The 26,912-nt window shown below is 45.2% G+C and overlaps 1 protein-coding gene across 5 annotated transcripts in view; it reads right to left on the bottom strand.

The window, feature by feature from the left end:
• Positions 1 to 10,076: 10,076 nt before the first annotated feature.
• Positions 10,077 to 26,912, bottom strand: part of LOC140205052 (tetraspanin-18-like) — a 279,792-nt gene continuing 262,956 nt past the window's right edge. For all 5 annotated transcript variants that reach the window (XM_072272171.1, XM_072272173.1, XM_072272175.1 and 2 more), the window contains 3 exons: positions 19,154 to 19,333; positions 16,964 to 17,047; positions 10,077 to 10,773 (listed from right to left, as the gene is read on the bottom strand). In XM_072272171.1, the coding sequence (XP_072128272.1) occupies positions 10,729 to 10,773; positions 16,964 to 17,047; positions 19,154 to 19,333 (309 nt within the window). In that variant the 3' untranslated portion in view covers positions 10,077 to 10,728. The remainder of the gene's footprint in view (positions 10,774 to 16,963; positions 17,048 to 19,153; positions 19,334 to 26,912) is intronic.

Genomic DNA, 26,912 nt, shown 5'->3' with positions numbered 1-26,912 from the left:
GCCTGTGACTGGTGAAGTGCTGCAGGGACTGGTGCTGGGTCCATTGTTGTTTGTCATCTATAACAATAATGTGGTTAACTGGATCAGCAAATTTGCAGATGACACCATGATTGAGGGTGTAGAGGACAGCAAAGAAGACTATCATGGTTTGCAGAGGGATCTGGACCTGTTGGAAAAATGGGCTGAAAAATGGCAGATGGAATTTAATGCAGACAAGTGAGATATTCCTTTTTGGTAGGACCAACCAGGGTAGGTCTTACACAGTGAATGGTAGGGCACTGAGGAGTATTGTAGAACAAAAGGTTCTGGGAATACAGGTCCTTAATTCATTGAAGTAGATAAGGTCATAAAGAAAGCACATTGGCCTTCATAAATTAGAGTGTTGAGTACAGAACATGGGGTGTTATGTTGAAATTGTATAAGACTTTGGAGAGCACTAATGTGGAGTATTGTGTGAAGTTTTAGACACCTACTTGCAGGAAAGATGTAAATAAGTTTGAAAGAGTACAGAGAAAGTTTACAAGGATGTTGCCGGGACTGGAACCTGAGTTATAAGGAAAGATTGAATAGGTTAGGGTTTTGTTTCTTGGAATGTAGAAGATTTAGGGGAGATTTAATAGAAGTATACAAAATTATAAGTGGTATAGATACAGTAAATGCAAGCAGGCTTTTTCCATTGGGGTTGGGTGAGACTACAACTAGAGGTCATATGTGCAGGATGAAAGGTGAAAAGTTCAAGGGGAACATGAGGGGAAACATCTTCACCCAAGGGGCAGTGAGAGTGTGGAATGATCATGTGTGCTCAATTTCAACATTTAAGAGAAGTTTAGATGGGTATATGGATAGTAGGCATATGGGTGGCTAGGGTCAATGAGAGTGGGCATTCTCAGTAGGTCAGATGGACTAGATAGGCCAAAAAAAACCTGTTTCAAGCTGTATTTTTTTATGATTCTAAGGCTAAGATTACAGTAGGGTATAGATGGACTGGGAAAGAAGGCAAAGCAATGACAGGTAGAGATTTCGCTCATACAAATGTGAGGTGATATATTTTGGGAAGTTTGACCAGGACAGGACTTACACAGTGAATGGCAGGGCCCTGAGATTTGTAGTGGAACAGAGGATCTCTGGAATATGGGTCCACGATTTTCTGAAAGTGGTACCATAATAAGCAGTGTCTCACGCCAGCAGTTGAGGATCTAGTCAGTGATACCTGTGACAGGTGGGAAGACACGTTGTAATGAGAATATCTGGTGGCTGCAACAGGGTTAGATTGAGTGAGTGAGTGAGTGAGTGAGTGAAATCTTGGCAAATGGAACTTAACTTAGGAAAGTGTCAGATCATGAACTTGGGTTAAAGGAAACTGAAAGAAGATCTTTGTCTAAATGGTGAATTTTTGCAGAAATGTTCCCGTACATGAATCACCAAGTATTTTTTGCCAGGTACAGCAAAGAATTTGGAAGGCAAATGGCATCTAGGCCTTTATTGCAAGAGGGTTGGAGTTCAGTAATAGGGAAATATGTTTACAATTTTACAGGGTGAGGGCATACAGGGCTACGGTGCACAATTTTGGTCTCCTTATTTAAGAAGGAATAACCTTAGAAAGACAGTGAAAAGAGCCACACCAGGATAATTCATAGGATGAAAAGATTGTCCTTTCATGAGGAGCTGAAGAAATTAGGGTAATGCCAAGGACAATAAAGGATAATCTCAAAACATTTAACTTCCTGATGGATTCCACATGGTTGATGTTGAGATGTTTTCACTGGTGAGTGAATCTACTACAAGGGTGGAGGGGGTTATTCTGAAATGAGGTATGTGGGAAGTTCTTCTTGCAGAGGATGGTGAATCTCTGGAATTCCCTGTCCCAGAAGATGTTGAGGCAGGAACTGAGAGAGGACTAGATATATTTATGTACAGTAAGATCAAGTCTATGACTCTGAAAGTGGCTGCACAAGTTGGTAGGATGATAAAGAAGGAGTATGGCATGCTTGCTATTATCAGAAATGGCAATGAGTTCAGGAGTCAGAAAGTTACATTGCAGCTTTATAAAAGTTCAGTTAGGCTGCATCTGGAGTATAGGAAGGGTACTGAGGCTTTGGAGAGGTTGTAGAACTTAGCAGGATGCCTCTGGCTTAGAGGACATGCTGTAAGGAGAGGGGTGTTTTCTCTGAAGTGGGGAAGGTTGAGGAGAGATCCAATAGAAGTTTTTTACATTATTAGAGCCATAGATAGGGTAGGCAGCAGTATCTTTTACCCAAGTTCAAAATGTCTAATACTACAAGGTATGTATTTAAAATGAGAGGAGATATCTCAAAGGAACTGTGTGGGGAAAGTTTTGTTTTAAACAGACATGGTGGATGACAGGAATGTTATTCCAGGGTGCTGGTGGAGGTACATACAATAGAAGCTTTTAGATCAGTACGTGATGTACAGAGAACGGAGGGATATGTATATTGTGTAGGCAGAAGAGATGAGTTTACTTGGTCATTTAATTACCAATTTAAGTAGCTTGGTACAACATCATGGGCCAGAGTTTCCGTTCCTGAGCTGTTCTATGTTCTTTAATCTACCAGGGAAGTGGGGGTTATGGGGATGTCTCAGAACAGGAGAAGAGCCTGGGGCCAGAACAGCCGTGATCACGTTGAAAGGCGGGGCAAGTCGGATCTTCCTGTTCCTGTTCAACGTTTGACCACTCCAGCTCCAGACACTTTGCTTCAGTATAACTTTTTTTATTGTAAATGTTTCACAAGGCAATCAGACACAGACGATAATGAGATCAGCTCTACATATCCACCCTGAAGTACACGAGTTGAGTACAGGACTGAGACCAGTGGAGTGGATACTGCCTGTACTTCCACAAAGTTCTTGCCGCACATACACCTCATATATAAAACAGCTTCACATGTACAGACTACTTTCACATCACATCGATGCAGGAAACCACTCCACACTTGTCACAGATTAGACAGTACTCCACATAAACCCACGGCCCCTCAGGATTTCTTTTCTGTATTTGCTACATGTGCATGTGTGTTGTGCCTTTTTCATATCACCAGTGAGAGGAGGAGAGAGAACCAGTGACAACTGATGGCCATATCCAATGACCCGGGGTGCAAAGACGTCCAGTCAGAGATGGTTCTCACCTCCTTAGTATCAGTCCCACAGATCTCAGTGCCAGGCGGTGTGCGTGCACCAACACCCTCGTACCCAAAACGTGTGACCCCTCTCTCTGTCCCCAACTCGGTCCACACACACACATCTGACAACAGCCCTCTCTCTATCACACACAAACACACACATCCAACAACACCACACACACACACACACACACATCTGACAACGGACCTCTCTCTATCACACACATATCCAACAACACCTCTCTCTATCACACACACACATCCAACAACACCTCTCTCTATCACACACACATCCGACAACAGACCTCTCTCTATCACACACATATCCAACAACACCTCTCTCTATCACACACACACACACACACACACACTGTGTGTCCGACAGATTGATCAGCAGCACTGGGGCTCCACAGGGAGCCTTGTCTCCCTTTCTCTTCACCATTTACACCTCGGACTTCAACTACTGCACAGAGTCTTGTCATCTTCAGAAGTTTTCTGATGACTCTGCCATAGTTGGATGCGTCAGCAGGGGAGATGAGGCTGAGTACAGGGCTACGGTAGGAAACTTTGTCACATGGTGTGAGCAGAATTACCTGCAGCTTAATGTGAAAAAGACTAAGGAGCTGGTGGTAGACCTGAGGAGAGCTAAGGTACCGGTGACCCCCGTTTCCATCCAGGGGGTCCGTGTGGACATGGTGGACAAATACCTGGGGATATGAATTGACAATAAACTGGACTGGCCAAAGAACACTGAGGCTGTCTACAAGAAGGGTCAGAGCCATCTCTATTTCCTGAGGAGACTGAGGTCCTTTAACATCTGTTAGATGATGCTGAGGATGTTCTATGAGTCTGTGGTGGCCAGTGCGATCATGTTTGCTGATGTGTGCTGGGGCAGCAGGCTGAGGGTAGCAGACACCAACAGAATCAACAAACTCATTCGTAAGGCCAGTGATGTTGTTGGGGTGGAACTGGACTCTCTTGACAGTGGTGTCTGAAAAGAGGATGCTGTCCAAGTTGCATGCCATCTTGGACAATGTCTCCCATCCACTACATAATGTACTGGTTGGGCACAGGAGTACATTCAGCCAGAGACTCATTCCACCGAGATGCAGCACAGAGCATCATAGGAAGTCATTCCTGCCTGTGGCCATCAAACTTTACAACTCCTCCCTTGGAGGCTCAGACACCCTGAGCCAATAGGCTGGTCCTGGACTTATTTCCTGGCATAATTTACATATTACTATTTAATTATTTATGGTTTTATTACTATTTAATTATTTATGGTGCAACTGTAACGAAAACCAATTTCCCCCAGAATCAATAAAGTATGACTATGACACACACACTCTCACACACACACGTCCAACAATGCCCCTCTCTCTATCTCACACACACACACACACACACACACACACATGTCCAACAATGCCCCTCTCTCTATCACATGCACACACATACACACACACACATGTCCAACAATGCTCCTCTCTCTATCACACACACACACACACAAACACACACTCACACATGTCCAACAATGCCCCTCTCTCTATCACATGCACACACACTTCTGCAGGGGTGGGGGAGGTGAATTGTGCCCCCCCCCACCAGCATTCCATTCTGGAATGTGGGAGTGGGTCATTTCATGGCACTGGAGGTGGGCCCATAGGCAACCAGGTGTCTCAGTATTTACAACAGCTGCACACATTCCAGCATTCTGGAGTTCCTGGGGGAGGGGTCTGCATCCCTGATATTTGTGGAATTGATGCAGCAATCCCAATCCCATTTTGTGGCCATAATGTGTATGTAGTGCTGAGTCAACCTCACCCTCTGTCGTCACTCAGTCACCAGCCAACAGCAGCTTCCAGCCAGTCCTTCTCTGCGGTCCACAACTGCATGACTTGGAGAGGGTGGACCTGGGGAAGATGTTCTCAATTGTAGGGGAGTCTAGGATCCCAGGGCAAAGCCTCTGAATTAGGTAAAGTCCTTTTAGCACTAAGTTCAGGAGGAATTTCTTTAGCCAGAGAGTGATGGATTGGTGGAATTCATTGCCACAGAGTGCTGTGGAAGCCAAGTCATTAAGTATACTTAAGGAGATTGGTAGGTACTTAATTAGTAAAGTGGTTATGGATTGTTGGGAGAAGGCAGAAGAATTACATTGAAAAATATCTGTCATGATTGAATAACAGAGCAGACTCGATAAGTTGAATGGCCTTATTCCACTCCTATATATTATGGTCTTTGGTCTATCCAGGTGTCATACTGGCCACCACACCCTCATATTAGATGCTGACATTGTCAACCTGAGCATAGGACCCCGGTGCTGACTCTTGACCCCAACATTTCCTGAATGGCAGTCACAGATGCATTTCTCACTCTCTCTCTCACTGGCAGAAGAGCTCACAACTTTTCCCACAAAAGGAGAGGATTCCCTAAACTAATTGGAGAGCGGTGGGATGGTGCTCAGTTAATGTCATGACACCTCACTCTATTGATGTACAGAGGGATTTCGGGGTCCAAGTGCCTGAAGTTGGCCACAAATCAATAAGGTGGGAAAGAAGGTATCCGGCATACTTACCTTTATAGGTTGAGACTTTGAGTTTGAGAGTTGGGAAATTATGTTGCCGATTTATAAGAATCTCTGCTTCAGCTGCACCTGGAGTACTGCATTTAGTTCTGTTTGCCCTGTTACAGAATGTGGAAGCTTTGGAGAGGGTGCAGAATAGGTTTATCTGGATTAGAGAGCATGTGCTAAAAGTAGAGGCTGGACAAACCCGGCCTGCTTTTTTCTGGAGTGGCTGAGAGAAGATTCTAAAATTATGAGTGGTATTGATGGAGTAAACCCTTTTCTCAGGGTTGAAATGTCAAGTACTAAAAGGCATGCATTTAAAGCGAGAGTGGGAAAGTTCCAAGAAGATGTGTGGAACAGGTTTTTTTTTAACACAGAGAGTGGTGGGTGCCTGGATTGTAGTATCAGGGGTAGTGGTGGAGACAAATACAATAAAGGTGTTTAAGACACTTTTAGACAGGTACATGAATATGCAGAGAATGGGGGGATATGAACCATGTGTGGGTAGACGAGAATAGGAGGCATTAAATAGCCTGGCATAATATAATGGGCTGAATGGCCTGTTCCTGGGATTGGGAACACTGACCTCTTGACCTTCTCACATTTTGCTTCCTTGACATCCCAAATCTTTCAAACTGCACGTTTCCTCCCCCACCACTCAAACCGCCCTCCCTCCCCTCAAGGTCTTCTCCTGCCAGGTATCCCTGCAGCTGGAACTGGCAAGGACATACAGTAGGTTGCAGAAGCCCCAGCAATACAGCCTGTCGGGGATCTGTGCCTGGAATCGGGCAATAGGTCAAAGGGGGAGAGAGTGTGAGATACCCAGGTGAGGAAGGTGGCCCAGCTGTTCCAGCTCAGATGGGGAAGGTGAGCGAAGGTTAATGCACTGAGATATCAGCCAGAAATCCAGCCAATGCGCAGTCCACTCACGCCAGGATAGGAGTTGAGAGGCTTCCAAAAACAGTGGAGAAGACTAGATTGGTTGAATGGCCTGATTCTGCTACTAAATCTTATGGATTTATGGTCTACCCAGGACTCATACCCAACACGTAGAAGCCTCCACAACATGACAGTAAGTGCAGTAGTGTCAACAGAGCCTCACTTTTCTCAAAGGCCATGCACCTATGTACTTCTTCCTCTCTCACTGGCACAAGGCACTAAGCCTTTTCAGTAAAAGGATAAGGTTCCCCGAACTACAGTGGACAGCGGAGGGATCGATCCATATGAGGGGATGGTCACTTGACTGCGGCCCCAAACACCAGGCACCACTCAAAGGTCAAGGGCACAGCTTTGCATTTGCAGTGGAAAACCTTAGATTCCTAGCATTTAACTTTTGGATGACCTCGCCTAGACCCAGCATGCAGAAGCAATCATAAAGATGGCATGTCAGTGTCTTTACTTTCTTAGAAGCCGAAGGAGGTTTGGCTTGTCGCAGCATAGAATAAACCTCCCTTGACACTGCAGCCACCTGCCCTCCCCGATGGGTCCCCTGGGTCTGCTGATGGGACAGGGCAGCCTTCTCTCAGGATGACCGTGGTGGGGTGCCCCACATTGCACTATCTCAGCCACAGTGTGGAGTGGGGTGTCTGCATCAGGGGCACTGCCTCCCAGCCGCCCTGAGATCTCCTCTGACTGAGTAAGTGGCCTGTTCCCCATCCAAGGGGAATACTCTGTGGAGCACTGAGACAGCAAAGGGATGTGGAAAGCAAGCACAAGAGTGAGTTCATTTATTTGTCTGCTACATCTCACAGTTTCATTTAAGGATTTGGCCAGAATGTTTCGTTACTGCAATATGGTCATTGTGACAGTCGGGGATGACGAGGCTTAGGGCTGTGGAATGGGGAAGTAGTTGTATGGTCACAGAGAGATAGAGAGCAGAAACAGGCCTTGGAAGCCCATTGAGCCAACCTATCCCTCAGGCACCCATTTGTACGAGAATCCTCTGCTGACCTGGATTAAAGAGGTCAAGGAGAACTAAATTTCCCTCGGGATTAATAAAGTAACGAAACTAAATTTCCCTCGGGATTAATAAAGTATATCTATCTATCTATCTATTATTCTTGCCACATCCTTATCAGCTCTGCCCTCTCCAGATTCTACCATCCACCTACATACTCGAGGTAATCTACCTAACCTACTGGCCCACACGGCACTGGGATACTGGCAGAAAAGGGAGAGGAAGTCCGAGGGCTAACAGGGAGGATGTGCCAACCACACAACAGGCAGTGGCCAAGGTCAGGACTGAACCCGGGTGTCTGGCCCCGTGAGGTAGCACCTTTACCAGGTGCCCCACTGTGTCACCCAATGGAATTAGGAGTGTGGTCATAGCTCTTGTTGAAGCACTTGGTAAACAATCTGTTCCTGCTATCAAGCTGTATGGTTAGAGAGTGGGCTGCCTCCTCATTTGGTAACATCCTGATGGATGGACTGTGTTCATTTCAGGGCTTGGCCAAAGAACCGAACCACAGGCAGGGTGGCCCAGCTGACAGAGCCACTTCCTCGCAACTGTTGGTGGGCTGCCATGGGGCTGGCAGGTTACATAGCCACCTGTGAGATGGGCAACTATGGAAGCATTTCCTTGCAATCTCCCCTGGAAGAGTGGTTTGCATTGTACGGTTTTCAAGATGGGTTCCAGTTGTTGAGGCACTGTGTTACTCAGGGACACAGTGCTCTGTTGTGACTTCCCACAGTGAGTCAGATGTCAGTGACTTCTCCCAAACCTGGCCCACCGGAATGGCTGCCCATCAATGCATTTCCTTCCATCCCAGTTCGCTCCCGGATCAGCGCAAATATGCAATGGTGCCAAAGCCGAGAGTATCAGGATGCTGACAAAGACGATGCACTCTGTACCTGGAGAGAACAAGACCCCTCTGCACCTCAAAGTCAGCTGCTGCTTTAACCCTTGCCACATTGCTCTCAATAAATCAATGTGACAGGAAGGTATTACTTGCAGGATTACGGTAACCTCCAGAAAAACTCTGCTTGCAAATGGCCTTGACAGTGCCTGCAACATTGCAGGTGCCAGGGCACCCTGCCCACTGTTTTACATAGACTCCACACGACTGTAAGGAGGGGCGTCTGCTTGAGGTTTGAGTTCCAAATTGGGCTCAATCAAACCTTTGGCAGGGTCCCACATGGGAGACTGGTCCAACAGGTTCTGGCCCATGGGATCCTGAGAAAACTGGATCCAAATTAGCCTTGGAGTAAGAGTCAGAGAGTAAGGGTAGAGGGTTGTTTCAGTGGTTAGAAGCCCGTCACTCATCATCATCTGTGACAGAGGAGCACGAAGAGGCAATAAATTGAGACTGGCCTTCCAATGGTACTGAAACCTCAGAGTGCTGAGCCTGGCTGATGACCCGGAGAGTTCATGGTGCAGCATGCTATTTGTTGCACTGGTTGTCGATACTGTCTTTGAAAGGCTGGGAAGAAGGATTCATATACTGCCTCAACAAAATTTTCCTTGTTGTTCAAGGAAAAGGGAAAAATTCTCCGCCATACCCTATATCCTAATGAAACTAATTCTCTTTGTCATATCCTGTATGCTAATGAGACTGATTCTCCATGTCATACCCTATATGCTAATGAGACTTATAGAGAAAGTCTCATACCCTGTTTGCTAATGAGACTCATACCCTGTTTGCTAATGAGACTCATACCCTGTTTGCTAATGAGACTCTGTCATACCCTGTGCTATTGAGACTGATTCTCCATGTCATACCCTATATGCTAATGAGACTTTCTCCATATCGTATCCTGTATGTACATAGAGAATTTTTCCTCTCCAGACCAAAAACCCCATCTGCCCCTCAGTCCAAGCACTTTGGCATTTCATAGCCTCTACTGGACCATGAACTCCTCTACCTGTTGCTTCACATAGAAGATGACCATGTTTGACCCCTTACCAGACCCCCATTCTGCCCTTTGCCTAGACCAAAGACTCTCATTCTGCCCCCTTCCTCAATCCCATCCAATTCATCAGACACTGGGACCTCTGTGTGCCCTCCCCTCTCCCCCCAGTCTAAAGACTCCCACGTCCACATCCCCTCTCCAGAGGCAGGATCCCCTTTCTGTTTCCCCCTCCCCCTCCTCATCATTCTCCGTCTTCCCTCTTAGACCAAGGGTACCGGTCAGCTCGTCCAAGCTCAGGATCTTCAGCCTGCTCTCCCAGCAATATGGGTGCACTGTCCGCTCCTCCCCAATCCACAAGCACCGGACTGCGGAATCCCTGTCTGGTCCCTATGTCTGTCTGGTGTACTTCACCAGACAAGGGCTCTCTGTATGTTGTTTGCTTCCTTTCTCCCACCGTCCACCCTGAAGGAAACTATCTGGTCTCTTACACCCCATCCCAGCAAAGTGAAAATCTGACTGCTCCCTCACACCTACACTAAAAACCCTACCCTCTCTCCCACACCTATCCCATTGTGGTCTGGCTACCAGTCCAAGAGGACTCACACTGATCTCCTGTGTGGCCGTGTGGAAAACTGAAAGAAATATTGCAGTGGGCAATCCTCTCCCTCTCATCTCAAGGTAAAGTCGGTCATAAAGGAGGAGCAATACTTCACATAATGCATCAAGTTATAAATTATAAGCCAAATTACAAAAGAAAATTATAAGCAACTCACAGAAATTCAGAGAGATGTCAAGAATAGATACTGTAAGAGAGATCGGATTTTCCTCTCGTATATTAATCGAGAGTCAATATTGTGAGCAAATCAGGTCAGCTACATACCAAGTTAACACCAAGCCTACCCCACCGCCCCCCTCTATCCCTTTTCGATTAGTCCCACAAGGAAAGGCTGTTCACTGCTTCCAGTGAGGTTCCCAGTCCAGCCTCTCAGTTTGTGCTCTCAGTTAATAATCTCACAATTATGTAGTTGAAATGCCCCATCCCACTGGAGTGCTGCCACCCAGGGAATCCAGTCCCTGAGGGGGAAGCAAGCTTGCTGCCGGTCTCCATCAGCATCAAAACATGTAACACAGTCCAAGGGTCTCACTCAGCACAGCCGGGCCAGGGAAGCTCATCTACGCTCGTTGGAACAGCCAGATTGTGAAGATCATCACACATATCTGAAAACAGAGAGGAAATGGGTTACTTTTGCAGTAGAGGCGTGCTCATCAATTGTCAGATCTCCGAGGCTCAGATCTAAGGGCAAGGTCAAGGCTGATGCTGTCCAATGCAGTGCAGGACAGTTGGAGGCACAGCCTTTCAGGTAAGGGGTGCTAACTGGGAACTAGTTCATCCCTGCCAGATGTGTGTTAAAGAAAATCCATTGGCTAATCAGGTAGAGTTGGGGGGAAATGGATCACAGCTGCTAAACATACTTTATTTAGGTCTTTTATGAAGTATCATGTCAAAAATGACTGAAAATAATGGTGTAGGAAACAACTCAGTAGACTGGTTAGAAGATTGGCTGGCTATTGGGAAGCATAATTGTGTTTCTGGTGCTGTATCACAGAGGGATTGGTGTTGGGGCCTCAATATTCATAGTTTGTAATTAATTGAGTTATAATTAAAATTGAGTTATTGTGTACCAAAATACAGTGAATAAACTTATTTTGCATGCCATCCACATAGATCATTTCAAGAGACAAGTATATCAAAGTAGTAAGAAGTGAAACACAATAACAGAGTGCAGAATGTAGCACGACATTTGCAGAGTAAGTTCGGTGCAGGTGGACTAATGAGGTACAAAGGCCATGACAAGGTACATTGTGAGGTCCAGAGTTCTCCTTTATCATACAAGAGGTCCGAGGAAGGTCTCTAACAGAGGGGTACAGCTGCCCTTGAGCATAGTGGTGCATGCTTTCAAACTATTAATGGCTTGGATGGTGGCACCAGGGGTACTGTAGCTGAATTTTCTGATGTCACAAAGACAAGTCAGAATATAAATCGTGAGGATTGGGGGAGGCTACAAAGAGCGAGAGAGCTAAATTATGACTGGACATAGACCTAGTATTGAAAGACCTAGATAGAGTGGACATGGAGAGGGTGTTTCGAATAATGAGAGAGTCTAGAACCAGAGGGCACAACCTCAGAATAGCAGGGTGTCCCTTTAGAACAGAGATGAGGATGAGGTTCTTCAGCCAGAGGACAGTAAATCTGTGGAATTCATTGCCACAGAGGGCTGTGGAATCCAAGTCATTGGGTATATTTAAAGCGGAGGTTGATTGGTTCTTGATTAGAAAGGGCATCAAGGGGAAAAGACTGGAGAATGGAGTTGGGAAGGAAAATAAATTGACCATAGACTTGATGGGTCAAATGGCCTAATTCTGCTCCTATGTCTTATGGTAAAATGGAGTCTAACCTGGTAAAATGAGAAAGTTTGAATGAAAAACCTTTATGTTGTTCTGAATAGTAAAAGAATGCATGGCCCTGAGATACAGACGGATGTGAGCATCCTGGTTAACAAGAGGCTGGCAATGAACCTGGTGAGGTGTCAGGTCTATCAGTGGGAGAGCATTTTGGAGATAGTGATCACAATTCTATCTCCTTTACCATGGCGTTGGAGAGGGATAGGAACAGACAAGTTAGGAAAACGTTTAATTGGAGTAAAGGGGAAATATGAGGCTGTCAGGCAGGAACTTGGAAACATAAATTGGAAACAGATGTCCTACAGGGAAATGTATGGAAGAAATGTGGCAAATGTTCAGAGGATATTTGCATGCGGTTCTGTGTAGATACGTTCCAATGAGACAGGGGAAGGATGGTAGGGTTCAGGAACTGTGGTGTACAAAGGCTGTTGTAAATGTAGTCAAGAAGAAAAGAAGAGCTTAGGAAAGTTTCAAAAAAACTAGGTAATGATAGAGATCTAGAAGATTATAAGGCTAGCGGGAAGGAGCTTAGGAATGAAATTAGAAGAGTCAGAAGGGGCCATGAGAAGGCTTTGGCGGGCAGGATTAAAGAAAACCCCAAGGCGTTCTATAAGTATGTGAAGAGCAAGAGGATAAGACTTTAGAGAATAGGACCAATCAAGTGTGACAGTGGAAAAGTGTGTATGGAACCAGAGGAGATAGCAGAGGTACTTGATGAATATTTTGCTTCAGTATTCACTACGCAAAAGGATCTTGGCGATTGTAGGGATGACTTGCAGCGGACTGAAAAGCTTGAGCATGGAGGAGGATGTGCTGGAACTTTTGGAAAGCATCAAGTTGGATAAGTCACCAGGACCAGACGAGATGTACCCCAGGCTACTGTGGGAAGCAAGGGAGGAGATTGCTGAGCCTCTTGCGATGATCTTTACATCATCAATAAGGACAGGAGATGTTCCAGAGGATTGGAGGGTTGCGGATGTTGTTCCTTTACTCAAGAAATGGAGTAGGGATAGCCCAGGAAATTATAGATCAGTAAGAGTCTTACTTCAGTGGTTGGTAAGTTGATAGAGAAGATCCTGAGAGGCAAGATTTATGAACATTTGGAGAGGCGTAATATGATTAGGAATAGTCAGCACGGCTTTGTCAAAGGCAGGTCGTGCCTTACGAGCCTATTGAATTTTTTGAGGATGTGACTAAACACATTGATGAAGGTAGAGCAGTAGATGTACTGTATATGGATTTTAGCAAGGCATTTGACAAGGTACCTCATGCAAGGCTTATTGAGAAAGTAAGGAGGCATGGCATCCAAGGTGACATTGTTTTGTGGTACCAGAACTAGCTTGCCCACAGAAGGCAAAGGGTGGTTGTAGACGGGTCATATTCTGCATGGAGGTCGGTGACCAGTGGGGTGCCTCAGAGATCTGTTCTGGGACCCCTACTCTTTGTGATTTTTATAAATGACCTGGATGAGGAAGTGGAGGGATGGGTTAGTAAATTTGCTGATGACACAAAGGTTGGGGGTGTTGTGGATAGTGTGGAGGGCTGTCAGAGGTTACAGCGGGACATTGATAGGATGCAAAACAGGACTGAGAAGTGACAGATAGAGCTCAACCCAAATAAGTGTGAGGTGGTTCATTTTGGTAGGTCGAATATGATGGCAGAATATAGCATTAGTGGTAAGACTCTTGGCAGTGTGAAGGATCAGAGGGATCTTGGGGTCCGAGTCCATAGGACACTCAAAGCTGCTAAGCAAGTTGACTCTGTGGTTAAGAAGACATATGGTACATTGGCCTTCATCAATCATGGGATTAAGTTTAAGAGCCAAGAGGTAATGTTGCAGCTATATAGGACACTAACCTGGTTAGACCCCACTTGGGGTACTGTGCTCAATTCTGGTCGCCTCACTACAGGAAGGACGTGGAAATCATAAAAAGGGTGCAGAGGAGATTTACGAGGATGTTGCCTGGATTGGGGAGCATGCCTTATGAGAATAGTTTGAGTGAACTCGGCCTTTTCTCCTTGGAGCGACAGAGGATGAGAGGATGAGAGGTGCCCTGGTAGAGGTGTATAAGATAATGAGAGGCATTGATCATGTGGATAGTCAGAGGCTTTTTCCCATGGCTGAAATGGCTAGCATGAGAGGGCATAGTTTTAAGGTGCTTGGAAGTAGGTACAGAGGAGATGTCAGGGGTAAGTTTTTTACACAGAGAGTGGTGAGTGCGTGGAATGGGCTGCCAGCAACAGGTGGAGGTGAAAATGATAGGGTCTTTTAAGAGACTCCTGGATGGCTACATGGAGCTTAGGAATATAGAGGACTATGGAACCCTAGATAGTTCTGAGGTAAGGACATGTTGGGCACAGCTTTGTGGGCCGAAGGGCCTGTATTGTGCTGTAGGTTTTCCATGTTGCTATGCAAGTACTGCATCTAATTTGGAAAGCTAACAGAATGTTGAAAATAAGAGAAGTCATTTTGTCCAGATTAAAAGGAGAGTCAGACATGATTGTGTTCTCCCACCTGACCTATTCCACCTTTAAGTGAGAAGATTCTAAGAGAAATGAGCAGCACTCCAGCCATGATACAATCTGAACAACCTACAATACACAGACAACACAATGCTGAGAGCTACTTCCAAAGAGAAACTCCAAGAAATATGAGATAAGGTCATCGAAGAAAGCGCAAAGAGAGGATTTGTTGTCAACTGCAAGAAGACCGAATGCATGATTATCACAAAGAAGAAAGAAATACAGAGAAGCAAGCTGAAAGTGGGCAACAAAACAATTAAGCAAACATGGAGGTTCAGTGACGTAGGGAGCACGATAGCATCTGACAGTAGGGCTGATGTTCAGATTAGAAGGATTGGGATTGCCAATTGCACACTCAAGTACTAGAGCAAGATACTAAAGAATAATATAATTTCTATGGGTACAAAACAGTGTTGTGGTGTTACATTAATTCCCCACTAACACATGGAAAGGAATGCTAGAGATTATCAAAGCAACATGAGGGAACACTTGAAGTGGCAGAAATGTGGTTTTTGAGAAGAATGATGAAAAAATCGTGGAAGGGCAGAGTAACAAATAAGGAATGTTGTGTAAAGCCGGAATAAGAAGAGAGTTGATATCAATCAGGAAATAGAAGCTGGAATTTCTGGGACATGTACTGAGGGAAGAGAAGCTTGAACATTTTGCAGTGATGAGAAAAATTGATGTAAGAAACAGTCATGGTTGGTAGCGCATGGCATTCATGAGTTACATCAAGGGATGGACAGGCAAAAGGTTTGAAGAGTTTATTCGAACTTAGTTTAAGACAGGCGGAAGACCATGATTGCCCACGTCATACAGCATGGCACGTAATGATGACGAACAATACGCTAGCTCATTGCAACAGGAATTAACTGCAAAAGTACGAGGGCACATGTCAGTTATAGAAAACTGTTGGAACTACATCTGGATTAGCACTGGTCTCCTTGAAGCGACGGAGATGATTTGGAGGCAGTTTGCCAGAGGGAGATTGCCTTAAGAAGAAGGGTTACGCAGGGTAGGCTCATACCCATTTGGATTAGAGAAGCCTTGATGGAAACGTAAAAGATCCTGAGTGATGTTGACAGGCTGGGTGTGGGAAAACCTGGAATTAGAGGTCACTATTTAAAATAAAGGATCAGCCATTAAAAATGGAGATGAGGTGAGGGTTTTCTCTCAGAGGGTGTGAGACTTTGGGGATCTGTTCAGCAAGCAGTGGAAGCAGGTTCTTAGAATATTTTTAAGGTAGATGGAGATGAATACTTAGTAACCACGGAAGTGAAAGGTTACCACATGTAGACAAAAATGCGGAGTTGAAGTCATAGTCAGATCACCCATCTTTAATGCAACGGTCAGGGTGTGTTAACCAGGGCCAGGGCACATTGATGTACAGTATGTCAATGTATAAGTTGGGTAGAGGGATGATCACAGTTTAATATTGCACAGAACAAGGAGAATCATAGTTGAAGTAAAAATGGCTGATAACTAAAAATATAAAGGGCGGGAAGGGAGTTCACAGGATGTACGTTACCCTTTAGACAAGGCTGAGGATAGATGGTCACCGCTTCATAAAGGACTGCACAAGCTAAGTAGATTCATAGTTCGTTAGAGAAGGACGAGGGGATAGGCTGGAAACAAACTGCTGAAGGAACTCAGCAGGTCAGGCAGCATCTCGAGGGGTTTGGGGATGGCTGATGTTTCAGGTCCAGACTCTGCATAAGCTGAGGATAGGGGATGAGGTAATAAATAAGGTGAAGAGAAGATTCATTGCCTCTGGACATTTTCATTTCCCGGGCTTGGTCTAAATTCTCTGCATATCACTGGTAAGTGAGGGGATGAAGGTGAGAGGTCAGAAAGAGAAAATAAGATTACTTGGAAACTCACTCAAAATGCTGGAGGAATTCAGCAGATCAGGCAGCACCTATGGAGAGAAATAAACAGTTGATGTTTTGGGCTGACACTGTTGTCTGACCTGCTGAGTTCCTCCAGCAATTTGAATGTCTACTATTGAAGACTTCTAGTATCTGCAGAATCCCTTGAGTCTCTGTGGATGGTTACTTGGGACAATTATGCACGTTTGATGTCAAAGTCAAATTTATTGTCACAACCATACATATGGGTAGAAATGTGATAAAAATTAGCATCAGCAGTACAGTACATTAAAACATGACAGACTTCAGCTAGCATGAACATAAGTGATACATAACTTAGACACGTACAAAGATAAACAACAAAGTAACCATAAAGGCACTGGCACACATTGAGGGAGAGATAGAGAAATACAGTGTGAGGTAATGTTGGAGATTTTCAGGTCAGTCCAAGAAGCTGACATCAGAGGGGAAGCTGGAATTGAACATTGAGCTGTGGGTCCTCAGGTTACTATATGCTAACGTATTGCCGGGATCAATCGCTGCTTAAGAATTACCTCAATTATTAAAATCCAAATGGACAGAGCTCCTGCCAGGTAAAGAGTTTGCTCCACTTTGGGCAAAAGTAGATCAAAGCAGCCCTGAGAGAAAGGGAAGAGAAAAGGTGTTTCAAGGTTAGTTGTGTCACAACAGTTCTGGCTATTATTCCTTGGCATTGATGCCCACCTGGGCAGAATGTGAGAGTTCTAGACAGGGGATGGATTCACCACAGTAATCGGCTGTGGAGTAATAAAGCATGGAAACACGCCCATCTGCCTCATACATCCGTGCCAACTCTGCTGCCCAGCGAGCTAGTCCTGTCTGCCCAAAGCCCTCTAAACCTCTCCTCTCTCTGGAGTTACCTGAATGGCTTTTAAATGTTGCCAAAGTGCTGGTGTCAACCACTATTCCCAGCAGCTCATTCCAAATAATCACCTCCCATTGTGTGAAGAAGGTGTTTCAGATCTCTCACCTCTGATATTAGACCCATGCCCTCTTGTTTTTAATGTCCTGCCCTCGGGAAAAAGACTATGTACATTCAACCTGTTCTTGCCCCTCATAATCAGAGGTGGAATGGTAGCTTAGCAGTTTGTGCCTTGCTTTACAGCATAGACTGTAGGATTGGGGTTCGATTCCTGCCACTGGCCGTAAGGAGTTTGTACATTCTTCCCCTGACACGTGGCTTTCCTCTAGGTGCTCTGCTTTCCTCCCAGATTCCAAAGATGGGGTAGTGTGTTGTGAGCATGCTCTGATGATGCCAGGAGCATGGTAACACTTCTGGGCTGCCCAACCTCTGGCTGGAGGAAAATCTTGCACAAATTCCATTTAAATTTCCTACCCTCCCCCAACCCCCATCTTAACCCTAAGCCCTCAGGTCAGATATCACTGTTCCAGGGAAAGGTTACTCTCTATCTGCTCTATTTACACCTTTACTAATTTTGTTTGCCTCAATCAAGCACTCCCTCAGCTTTCTGCTCTCCATGGATTACCCTATGATTTTACAACTGATGCATTAGGGAAGACTACTACTTCACTATGCAGGCTGCATTCATCGGAGCATATTGAGATTATAAATTTATAAACTGAGGAGGAGAAGATGGCCACACGACGGCAGCGTGTGCGGCCTCTCCGGTGACGAATATCTGTTCTCTGTCAAGTAGGGGACTGTGCACAATTCTGATTTGACGGAGACGGCCGTGAGAGTACAGAGGAACATATGGAAAACTTCTGAAATGCCTGCTTCGCTGCTGCTGCTACTGTGTAGTAACCGGAATCTCCGGAGCAGAAAGCCCCGAAATCCTTGGATTTGCGTGTTTCAGCAGCCGGGGCGAGGTCGAAGGCGCTCGGGAGGCTGTATCGGAGGTGCTGGTCGGAAGCTTGAAGTTTTCAGACAGATGGACTCAGGGTCGGCTGGGGTCGGCTGCTTCCAAGGCATCGGCAAGTTGTCGGTGCCTGGAGGTTTATGGCAGGGAGTTTCTCCCTTTTGCTGCTGCTATCAGGGACTCGGGAGTCGATTGACTGGGGGACTTTTGAGACTTTATTTACCGTGCCCATGGTTTGTTCGTCATCAAATTATGGTATTGCTTTGCACTGCTGTAACTATATGTTATAATAATGTGGTTCTGTCAATGTTAGTCTTTGGTTTGTCCCATTTTCTGTCATATCACTCCGGAGAAACATTGTATCATTTCTTAATGCATGCATGCATTTCTAAATGACAATAAAAGAGGACTGAGTGTTCTCATAATCTAAGCATGTTTAAATCTGTGCCTTAAAGGCAACTACAGCTTGTTCTGCTATAATGGGACTTTCTATGACTGTAAACATTTTTAGGAAAATTGACTATTGTGCTGTAACAGAACTATATTATTCATTTTATGTTTCGTTTGCACTTAGACTTTCAATATTTCTTCAGTTCTAACTTCGTTGGTGAGCATTGACTTTAAGAATATTTGCAATTCATAAAGTTATACATCACAGAAAGACACTTGGGCCCAATTTGACCCTGCCGACCAGGGTGACCTCAAGTAGTCCCATTGCCCCATATTTGGACCCTATTGCTCTAAAACCTTTCCTATCCATAAATACATTCATTTACACATACATATCAGGAACATAGCTTGTTTATAAGCAGACGACATACTGTAGTGCAAAAATATACTGTAGTGTTTTCAATTGGTAAGGATCGGAATAAGTGTTTTCCATACCTGAGTGTTGACGAATTTGATATCACCAGAGACGCAGCGAACTACATTGAGTATCTCCCTATTCTGTGTGGACTCATTCCTTTTGCAACAAGCCACTGGCACATTGAATGTAGGGTTCAATAAAACGAAATTTACCGCATTAGGGAAATCATTTGGCCCACTCAGTCCACAGCATTTAAACTAAAATAAAACAAACGTGAGAATTAGTTTCACAGAACAAATAGCAGGGCATTCATTGAAGGTGTCTGGGCATCTGCAGATGGTGCCTTTACAGAGAAACTAGGCCATGATGGCAGAAGTTACAGAAGTCTGAGAATGCGAACCAGCAAGACTCAAGGACAGATTCTATCCTCCTGAATGGATCTCCCTTTATCAAAAAGATGCAGTCTTCAGCTCTTGACCGCTCAAGTTATCTCACTGTGGCCCTTGCACCTACTTTGTCTACCTGAACTGTAATTTATTTATTGAGATAAAGTGTGGCGTTAGCCTTTCCACCCCTTCACAGCGTGTCACTCAACTATCTCCCAGCCTAATCATGGGACAATTTACAATGGCCAATTAGCCTCCCAAATGCTCTGCCTTTGGAGTGTGGGAGGAAACCAGAGCTCCCAGAGGAAACCCACGCGGTCACAGGGAGAACGTACAAACACCTTGCAGGAAGCACCAGGAATTGAACTGTAAAGCACTGTTTTAACCACTATGCTACTGTGCCAACCATCTCTGTAACTGTAACACTATACCGGTTCATTATTTTCACAGGTACTGAGGCACAGTACATTGAGGGAATAGAATAAACAGAATAAATGTTACAGTTGTAGAGAAACTGCACTGCCGGTAGACAGTAAGGTGCAAATGCCATGACAAAGTAGACTGACAGATCAAGTGTTCACCTTTGTTGCACAAGTGGCCTCTCAGGAACCTTATAGCAGTGGGATAGAAGCTGTCCTTGTGCCGGGCGGTGCTTGTTTTCAAGTTGTTGTATCTTCTGACTGATAGAGAGGGAGAGAAGAGAGAATGGCCGGGGGCGGTGGGGGGGGGGCAGGGGGGAGGGAATGAGGCTTTGATTACATTGACTGCTTTACCAAGGCAGTGGGAAGTGGAAGCGCAGAGTCCATGGAAGGGAGACTGGTTTCCATGAGAAACTGGGCTGTGTTCACAACTCTCTGCAACTTCCTGCCATCTCAAGTAAAACTGTTGCCATATCAAGTTGCGATGTATTTGGTTAGAATGCTGTCGGTGGTGCTTCTGTGAAAAATAGTGAGAGTTCTCGGACACATGGTCAATTTCCCAAGCTTTCTGAAGTGCCTTCTTGGCCATAGCATCTATGTGACTTGATCAGGACAAATTATTGGTGATATTTACACTCCAGAACTTGAAGCTCTCAACCATCTTCACCTCTGCACCATTGACACGCACAGGAAAAAGTATTCTGCCCTCTTATGAACTTTGTTGTTTCACTGACATTGAGGGAAAGATTGTGATCCTGACACCATACTATTGGGCTCTGTATCTCTTTTCTGTGCTCCACCACATTGTTATTTGAGATCCAGCCTCCACAGTGGTGGCTCCTGCAAACTTGTAGGCGGGGTGACAGCGGAACCTGACCACACTGCCATGAATACATGGGGAACAATGGAGGGGTTGAGAACACAGCACTGTGTGTGGCACACTACTCTGGCTTTCTTTTTACTACCTCAAAACACTTAAGTATGGAGTGATCTGTCTGGATGGCACAAAAAAACAAAAGCTTTTTGCTGTATTAAAAAGCAGTGTCACACAGCTTGGACTGCCGTACCCCTACCTTGGAGCTTAGCACACCAGTCTAAAGGTTGAGCGAGCTATGGCTTTCTCCTTACAGTGAAGGAGAGTGACAGAGGTTACTTGATAGAGATGTACAAGGTTATAAGAGGATAGCCAGCACCTATTTGCCAAAACAACAAAGCTAGGATACCAGAAGACATCCTTTTAAGGAGAGTGAAAAAAGTTTGGTGAGGGTAGGTTTTTTTTACAGAGAGTGGTGGGTGCGTGGAACATGCTGGGGGGAGGTGGCGGTGGAGGTGGAGGCCAATACATTAGCGGCACCTCAGAGACTTTTAGACGGGCATGTGGATTAAAGAAAAACGCAAGGTTATTGGGCAGTGTAGGAGATTGATCATGGAATAGGTTAAAAGGTCAGCACAACACTGTGGGCCGAAGGGCCTGTACTATGCTGTACTGTTCTATGTCTATGCCTCTCTTGCCACTGCACGCAATGCTGCAGGAAGGATAGTCCCACCATTAACTACCTACAGGCTCGCTGCTGGTAAATTTCCTGTAGAGCCACAGGCCCTACGGACATCAGTCCATGCTAACCATTAAATCCACTTTTGTTTTCTCCCCACATTTTCCTCACCCACACGTTAGCAGCAACTTTAAACTATGCACAATTCTGCAAGTGTGGCTTTGTCAATGCTTTATGCAACTCTTATCCTCAGTAACACTGCTGAACCGTGTCTGTGCCCACCTGGACAAGCCAGCCAGCACTGTGAGGGTCATGTTTTTTGACTTCTCCAGGGAGTTCAACACTACCCGCCCTGCTCTGCTGGGGGAGAAGCTGACAGCGATGTAGGTGGATGCTTCCCTGGTATCATGGATTCTTGATTACCTTACTGGCAGACCACAGTACGTGTGCTTGCAACACTGTGTGTCCGACAGAGTGATCAGCAGCACTGGGGCTCCACAGGGGACTGTCTTGTCTCCCTTTCTCTTCACCATTTACACCTTGGACTTCAACTACTGCACAGAGTCTTGTCATCTTCAGAAGTTTTCGGATGACTCTGCCATAGTTGGATGCATCGGCAAGGGAGATGAGGTTGAGTACAGGGCTACGGTAGGAAACTTTGTCACATCGTGTGAGCAGAGTTACCTGCAGCTTAATGTGATAAAGACTAAGGAGCTGGTGGTAGACCTAAGGAGAGTTAAGGTACCGATGACCTCTGTTTCCATCCAGGGGGTCAGTGTGGACATGGTGGAGGATTACAAATACCTGGGGATACAAATTGACAATAAACTGGACTGATCTAAGAACACTGAGGCTGTCTACAAGAAAGGTCAGAGCTGTCTCTATTTCCTGAGGAGACTGAGGTCCTTAAACATCTGCCGGATGATGCTGAGGATGTTCTATGAGTCTGTGGTGGCCAGTGCTTTCATGTTTGCTGTTGTGTGCTGGGGCAGCAGGCTGAGGGTAGCAGACACCAACAGAATCAACAAACTCATTCGTAAGGCCAGTGATGTTGTGGGGATAGAACTGGACTCTCTCACGGTGGTGTCTGAAAAGAGGATGCTGTCTAAGTTGCATGCCATCTTGGTCAATGTCTCCCATCCACTACATAATGTACTAGGTGGGCACAGGAGTACATTCAGCCAGAGACTCATTCCTCCGAGATGGAGCACAGAGCGTCATAGGAAGTCATTCCTGCCTGTGGCCATCAGACTTTACAACTCCTCCCCTGGAGGGTCAGACACCCTGAGCTGATAGGCTGGTCCTGGATTTATTTCATAATTTACTGGCATAATTTACATATTACTATTTAACTATTTATGGTTCTATTACTATTTGTAATGGGGTTTCGATTTTTATGTTACTGCGGAGGCTAATTAAAATGGCGTTTTTGTTATGTTAATCTGGGGAATGTGGCTTTGTTGTGTTAAATGCTGAGAAAGTTTGCGCTAGCAGCTTATTGTGGTTTAGAGGGTGATAAGAGAGTGCTATTAACCAATTGGGATGGTTGTTATGGTTTTGGTGTATTTGAAGATACTGTTTGCGAGGGGGTTTGGGGGCAGAAGACAGACAGAGGATGGACGAGGTGCTGTGAGTCCGCTAACGAGGTCGGACCCCGAGCGGGACGTTCGGCGAGGAGACGGAGACGGACTCGTGTGGAGCGTCTGGTCGACCACCGTTGTTGGTCCCAGGCGGCCGGTCGAGGTGGTCCGAGGGGGTCGCAGGGTGAAGAAGAAGGTCCTTGAGCTCCAACGATTTTTGTGCACGAAGAGATTGAACTTTGATAAGTGTGGCACCTTTTATTTTCCTTTTGTATTTTATTCTCTTTTAATTATATAGTTCCAGTAATATCTATAAACTGTAAATCATTTAATTGCATCTGGTGTATTGTCTGTTATTTGGGCGGGGTGGGGTACCTGACACAGCATCCACACAAACGAATTACCCAGTTTGGCGGGGCCGAGGCTGTTTCCCTAGACGACAGCGAGCCCAGCGACCCTGAGGGTGGCCAGGGGGGCTGCATATTTATTATTTATGGTGCAACTGTAACGAAAACCAATTTCTCCCGGGATCAATAAAGTATGACTATGACTATGACAAAACATTCTCCAGTTTCTGGAAATCCAGAGTGACACAAACAAAATGCTGAATTCCTCCTTCTCAGCAGCATCTGTGTTCAAGATGAGATATGCCATTCCAGGACATCTGGGGTATCCTCCTTCAAAGAACGGGGTTTCCCTTCCTTCACCGTTGATGCTGCCCTCATCCTCATCCGCTCAATTACCCGGACATCTGCCCACACCTCATCTTCCCACCACCATAACGGGGATAGAGTTCCCCTTGTCCTTACCTACAATGCCATGCTGATGTTCTCCACAGAACATCATTCATAACTTCTATAACTTCCAAAACTTCCATCATCTTCAACAAGATCTTACCATTAAACACATCTTCCACTCTCTGCCCACTCTCTGCTTTCTGTAGGGGTCACTATCTCTGTGACACCCTTGTCCATCCAAAGTTCAAAAGTACAAAGTAAATTTTTTATCAAAGTACGTATATGTCACTATGTACACCTCTGAGATACATTTCTTTGCAGGCATTCACAGTAGAGCAGAGAAATACAATAGAATCATTGAAAAACTACACACAAAGGCTGACACACAGCCAATGTACAGAAGAAAATTACTGTGGCAAATACAATAAATAAATAAATAATATTGAGCCCATGAGTTCTAGACTGAGTCTGTGGGTTGTGGGATCAGTTCAGAGTTGAGGTGAGTGAAGTTATCCATGCTGGTTCAGGAGCCTGGTCATTGAAGGGTAATAACTGTCCCTGAACCTGCTGGTGTGCAACTTAAGACTCCTGTACACTGTTCCCAGTGCCAGCAGTGAGAAAAGAGCACGGCCTGGATGGTGGGGGTCCCTGATGATAGATGCTGCTTTCTTGTGGGAGTGCTCCTTGTAGATGTGCTCAATGGTGGAGAGAGCTTTCCTTGTGATGGACTGGGCCGACACTTACGTGCCGGGTGGCTCCTAATTAATTAGCTTGTTTATTTCAGCTTTTTTCTTAAAGATGTGCTGGGTGCATTCCGGCTACCGCTGCACCCCTGCATGCTTCACGGATTGATTGGGGACCACTGATCTACTCTATCTGGTGCTCCTATTGCGGCCTCCTCTACCTTGAGACCCAATGTAGACTGGGGGCTACTTTGTCGAGCACCTTGACTCCATCTGCCTCTACAGGTAGGATTTCCCAGTGGCCATCCATTTTAATTACACTTCCCATTCCCATTCTGACATGCTGGTCTATTGCCACAATGAGGCCACACTCAAGTTGGAGGAGCAACACCTCACACTTCATCTGGGTAGCCTCCAACCTGATGGCATGTACAGTAATTTCTGTAATTCCCCCCACTTCTTTTTCCATTCCCCATTCTAACTGCCCTCTTACCTCTTCCATTCACCTGCCTATCATCTCTCTCTGATGCTCATTCTCCTTCCTTTTCTTCCATGGTCTACTCCTCTTTCCTATCCAATTCATTCTTCTTCAACTCTTCACTCTCAGCTCCTCACCTCATTCCCCTCCCCCACCTGACTTCACCTATCACCTGCCAGCTTGTACTTCTTCCCTTCCCCATCTTCTTCTAATGAAGGCTTTGTTCCCCCTCTTTTCCATTCCTGATGAAGGGTCTCGGCCAAAAATGTCACCTCTTTATACCTGTCCGTAGATGCTGCATGACCTGCCGATTCCTCCAGCATTTTGTGTCCTTACTCCGATTCTCAGTTTCCTGACTGCTGAAGGTCAGCGCACCAAAAGTCTTCTTCACTCCCCCGCCTACCTGTGTCACCACTGTTGTGGGCAGGAGTTCACCTATGGAATCTCAACAAATCCCTGCATTTATGAATGATTTTGAAAGTCACATTTTCAAGTTTGCTGATGGCACAGAAGCCTATGGCATTCTTAGCATTGTAGATGGAAGCACTAAATTCCATCAGATTCATGATCGATGAAAAGAACAAGTCAATGGAAAACAACACAAAGGCACCAACATGACAGCTGGGCTTTATCAAAACTAAAATTGTGCAAATTTAGATAATTAAGGACAGATTTTATTGTAAATTTCAAGACAATAATGGGAATTTACAGTGTAAACAGAGAGAAGCTCATTCTGCAGCTGCTTGATGAATCAACGATGAGGCAAAAAACACAAGTAGGAGAGGTAATGCACTGAGAGAGTGGTGGACATTTTGGAAACTTCAGGAAATTATGTTGATGCTGGGAAAATTCTTTATTTTAAACCCATTTGATTCAGTTTTATTAAGGGGATATGGGGAAAAGGATAGTCAGAGGCTTTTTCCCAGGGCTGAAATGGCTAGCATGAGAGGGCATAGTTTTAAGGTGCTTGGAAGGGTACAGAGGAGATGTCAGGGAGAAGTTTTTTATGCAGAGAGTGGTGAGTGCGGGGAATGGGCTGCCGGCGGCTGTGGTGGAGGCAGAAACGATAGGGTCTTTTAAGAGACTCCTGGATAGGTACATGGAGCTTAGAAAAATAGAGGGCTATGGGTAAAGCCTAGGTAGTTCTAAGATAAGGACATGTTCAGCACAGCTTTGTGGGCCAAAGGGCCTGTATTGTGCTGTAGGTTTTCTGTGTTTCTATGTTTCTAAAAGGCAGGACATCAGTTTAGACCACAGATTAGCCTTGATACTACAAGTTCAAGGGGTTAAGTAGTCTTACCTATTTCAATAACTACGTTCAAAAAGAAATGTTACATTTTCTCTTCTGTCAAAGACCCACATGCAGAGGATACATAAATTGGATTTCACCCTTTTCTGAACCAATCAGTAGAAAATGGCGAACTGACCCAATACGTTGTTAAAAGCTGCAACAAAATGATTTGCACAGGAAGAGATGTGGTTCCCATTTAGAAATCCCACTGACGTGCCTTTATTACAACGATAACCAGGAAGTGCTTCAGACCTTAAAAGTACTCTCTTCGCATTATTGTGATCTTTTAATAAGGGTCAAAGTTTGCATCTAAAATTTCCAATTTCTGCTGCAAGCAAGGGTGTAGGACTGATGCTGGGATAATTCTGCCACACGCTAGTGAACTGGGACAGGAACATCCAGACTAATTTCCCAACGGATACAATCCCACCCAGAAATGCTTGCAGACATGATCTAATCTAGAAAGTTGGTTTATTATTGTCACGTGAACCAAGGTACAGTGAAGAACATTGCTTCAGCATGGCATCCATATAGATCATTTCAAAACTTAATTCATTTGAGGTAGTACAAGGGGAAAGCACTAACACAACGTAGAATAAAATGTTATAGTTACAGTGCAAGTACAAGGCAGGGAGGTAACAAGATGCAAGAGCAATGACAAGGTACATTGGCAGGTCAAGCGTTCATCTTTGATCATCTGTGACATGCTTTTGGAATTATAATTAAATTTTATCTTAGGTGACAGGGTCAATGATGAAATTATGCATCT

Source organism: Mobula birostris, chromosome 11 (assembly GCF_030028105.1).
Source record: "Mobula birostris isolate sMobBir1 chromosome 11, sMobBir1.hap1, whole genome shotgun sequence".
Classification (NCBI taxonomy): domain Eukaryota; kingdom Metazoa; phylum Chordata; class Chondrichthyes; order Myliobatiformes; family Myliobatidae; genus Mobula; species Mobula birostris.
Note: the sequence above shows the minus strand (reverse complement) of the source record. Positions and strands in the feature narration are given on the sequence as shown.